This window comes from Empidonax traillii, unplaced genomic scaffold (assembly GCF_003031625.1).
Source record: "Empidonax traillii isolate 1590-97213 ecotype Southwest subspecies unplaced genomic scaffold, ASM303162v1 scaffold2357:size26331, whole genome shotgun sequence".
NCBI lineage: Eukaryota > Metazoa > Chordata > Aves > Passeriformes > Tyrannidae > Empidonax > Empidonax traillii.
The window spans coordinates 3,754-7,147 of NW_020957550.1; the positions used below are offsets into that span (position 1 = coordinate 3,754).

General features: G+C 60.3%; 1 protein-coding gene across 1 annotated transcript; it reads left to right on the top strand.

Annotated features, from left to right (window-relative positions):
- Nucleotides 1–72: 72 nt before the first annotated feature.
- Nucleotides 73–1,871, top strand: LOC114071864 (kelch domain-containing protein 10-like; the record flags this gene model as incomplete). Its single annotated transcript, XM_027909749.1, has 3 exons — nucleotides 73–120; nucleotides 982–1,121; nucleotides 1,652–1,871. Coding segments are annotated over 3 exons (398 nt in total), but the record flags the coding sequence as incomplete, so codon positions are not given.
- Between the last annotated feature and the right edge of the window lie 1,523 nt (nucleotides 1,872–3,394).

Below are 3,394 nucleotides of genomic sequence, written 5' to 3' on the forward strand. Positions count from 1 at the left end.
CCCCTTCCACGGGCACTTTAAACCAACGCTAGTTGATTTTATCTATTTATTAATTCATTTATTCCTCCCCAGGTTTTCCAGCAGCCAGAAGGTGCCACAGCTGTGTCCAGATAAAAAATGGTAAGATTTGCCTCTGGAAAACTGGGGTGTCCTGTCCAGCCAGGCACTGGAGAGGTGGAAGGGCGGCAGGGAATGCGTGGCTGTCCTGGAAGATGATTCTTCCCTCCTTCCCAAGCCTTGAGTGGCACTGGAGGAGCAGTTCCAGCTCTGATCCCTCTCTCCCCCACTCCTGAGGGGGGGTCTATTTTCCAGGAGGGAAAGGGTGCCTGTAAGAGCGAGGCAGGAGCTGGGAGGTGATCCCAGGGCCTGCAGCCAGCAGGGATTTGCTGCCTCTGGGCTGAGAACTTGGGAAAAGCCAGGAGTGAGGTGGGATTGGGAGCTGGGGCTGCTCCCTGTGGGTTTGAAGTCCAGGCTGGGAGAGCTGGGAATGTTCATCCTGGAGAAGGGAAGGCTCCAGGGAGAACTGAGAGCCCCTTGCAGGGCCTAAAGGGGCTCCAGGAGAGCTGGAGAGGGACTGGGGACAAGGGATGGAGGGACAGGACACAGGGAATGGCTTCCCAGTGCCAGAGGGCAGGGAGAGATGGGAGATTGGGAAGGAATTGCTGGCTGGGAGGGTGGGGAGGGGCTGGACTGGATTTCCCAGAGAAGCTGTGGCTGCCCCTGGATCCCTGGAAGTGTCCAAGGCCGGGCTGGAGCAACCTGGGATAAGTGGGAGGTGTTGTGGTTGGAAGTTACTGATCCCTGAGTCCCTTCCCACCCCAACCCAGTGCCGTGGGAGCTCCCTGTGCTGAGCTAAAATCACCATCCATCCCCAAGCTGGTTGAGGAAGGTGATCCCTGACTTCTCCTGGGCGGGGAATGGCAGGGCCTGGACCCCCCCCGGCACTCCCCTGGAATTCCCCCAGCTGTGCTTGTCTTGCAGACGTGTTTGTGTGCGGGGGCTACAACGGGGAGGTGATCCTGGGGGACGTGTGGAAGCTCAACCTGCAGAGCCTGCAGTGGCTGAGGCTGCCGGTGGCCATGCCCGAGCCCGTCTACTTCCACTGCGCCGCCGTCACCCCCGTGAGTGCCCTCCACCTGCTTCTCCCAGCTGGAATGCATCAGCACTGTCCCACCCCACTCTGATGGAATTCCTGGGGTGGCACTCACCTGGTTCTCCTGGCTGTAGTGCATTAACACTGTCCCATCCCACTGTGCTGGAATTCCTGGGGTGGCACTCACCTGGAGCAGCTCCGGGTGTTCCCAGTGGTGATTCCCTGTGTGTTCCCTGTGTGTTCCCAGCAGTGATTCCCTGTGTTCCCAGCAGTGATTCCCTGTGTGTTCCCAGCGGTGATTCCCTGTGTTCCCGTCAGTGATTCCCTGTGTGTTCCCTGTGTGTTCCCAGCGGTGATTCCCTGTGTGTTCCCTGTGTGTTCCCAGCAGTGATTCCCTGTGTTCCCAGCGGTGATTCCCTGTGTGTTCCCTGTGTGTTCCCGTCAGTGATTCCCTGTGTTCCCAGCAGTGATTCCCTGTGTGTTCCCAGCAGTGATTCCCTGTGTTCCCAGCGGTGATTCCCTGTGTGTTCCCAGCAGTGATTCCCTGTGTTCCCACAGGCTGGCTGCATGTACGTGCACGGAGGGGTGGTGGACATCCACGAGAACAAAAGGACTGGCTCCCTGTTCAAGATGTGGCTGGTTGTTCCCAGCCTGCTGGAACTGTGCTGGGAAAAGCTCCTGGAATATTTCCCCCACTTGGCAACTCTGCCCAGGCCTCAGCTCCTGCACCTCGGACTGACCCAGGCACTGGTGGAGCGGCTAAAATGAGGGTCCAGCTCCTCCCCTGCTGCAGAGCCCCCTTCCCACTCCTTATTTATGGATCCAGGAGCGGCGGGAGCGCGGCAGGAGCAGGGAGAGCCCGCCCAGCCGAGCCTGCAGATACAGCCGTGCCTGCCGGAGCCTCCCGCTCGGACCTGCTGGGAAAACAAACAACAAACAACAAACCAATCCCCTTTTTATTTATGGAGCTCACAGATCCCACCGCTCACCCCTCCCAAAAAAACCTTCCCTGAGACTCGGCCCCGACCATCCCGCGCTCGGTGATTAATTAGGGAGCTCATTAACGAATGTCTCCACTGCCCAGGAGCAGTCGCTGCACACCCACCCCCCAGCTGCTGTTTTCCCTGGATAACCCCTCCTGCCGCCCCCAGCTGAGCTCCCAACAGTTCCTCCTGCTTTGCACGTGTCTCCCGGGCATGTTCCCACCCCCAGGAATATCCCAGCTTTTCCTGGAGCACCGCTTGGAAACACCCCCCCCCCAGCCAGCCCTGTCCCGGCCGTGCTCCCGCGTGGAAAGGTTTGCTTGGAAAACTCCCGGGAAAAGCTGCCACTGCAGGGGCTGCCGCAGGAGGGGGAGGGAGGAGGTTGGGCCGAGGCTGTTTTAACCTTTCCTGCTCCTGGAATGACCCCTGGAAAACCCTGAGCCCGGGATCTGCCGGACCCGCGCCGGGCCCTGGGTCTCTGTGGCTTTCCCTCCTTCCCACTCCTCGTTCCTCGGCCCTTCCCTCGTGTCCCCGCTGTCCCTGCGCCCCGGGGAAAATGGTTGGCAGTGTGGAAGGCCCTGGCTTGCTCAGCCCGGGAATTCCAGGGGGAAAAGCGGGGAGAGGGAGCCGGGGGAGCAGGGGAAGGGGGGAAGGAGGGGCTGTCCCCGCTCCCGTGCTCCGTACCTGCACCTTGCCCCTTCCAGCGGCCACCGGAATTCCTGCTAAATCCTTCCTTTTCCGTTGCAGACCGTTTTTTAAGTGCCTTTTCTTTCAAACATCGGCTTCTCCCGCGCTGCCAGGGCCGAGGGGCCCGCTCTGGGCTTTCACTTCCCTTGGAGGGGTCGCGTTCTGGCATTCCCATCCCAATAAACCGGAGCGTGAATCCCGAGGCACTGCCTGCTGCAGTCACTGCCACCCCAAACCCACCTTCCCCGGGGCTGGGCGTGGATTTGCCTCCTTCTCCACCTTCGGTTCAGCCTTTTTTCCCCCAAGGCTCAGAAAAGTCAAAGCTGAGGCTCCCTCAGGTGTGTTGGACCTCGGGGTCGTTGTCTCGGTCCCTTTTCATGGGAGTTGTTGGACCTGAGGATCTTGGGAGGTCTTTCCCAACCCGGATGATCCTGTTCCAGCCCCTTTCCCAGCCTCCCTGGCTGCAGATCCCGCAGCTCCTGGCTCAGGAGCCGGATCCAGACCCTGCTGGTGGCTGTGGGGAGGGTTCCTGGTTTGGGGGGGGGTCCCTCCTGCAGGACCATCCTCAACATCCACCTCGGCCTTCCCAGTTCCCTTTGTCCTGGAGCTTCCTGCTCATCCCTGGGCTGGT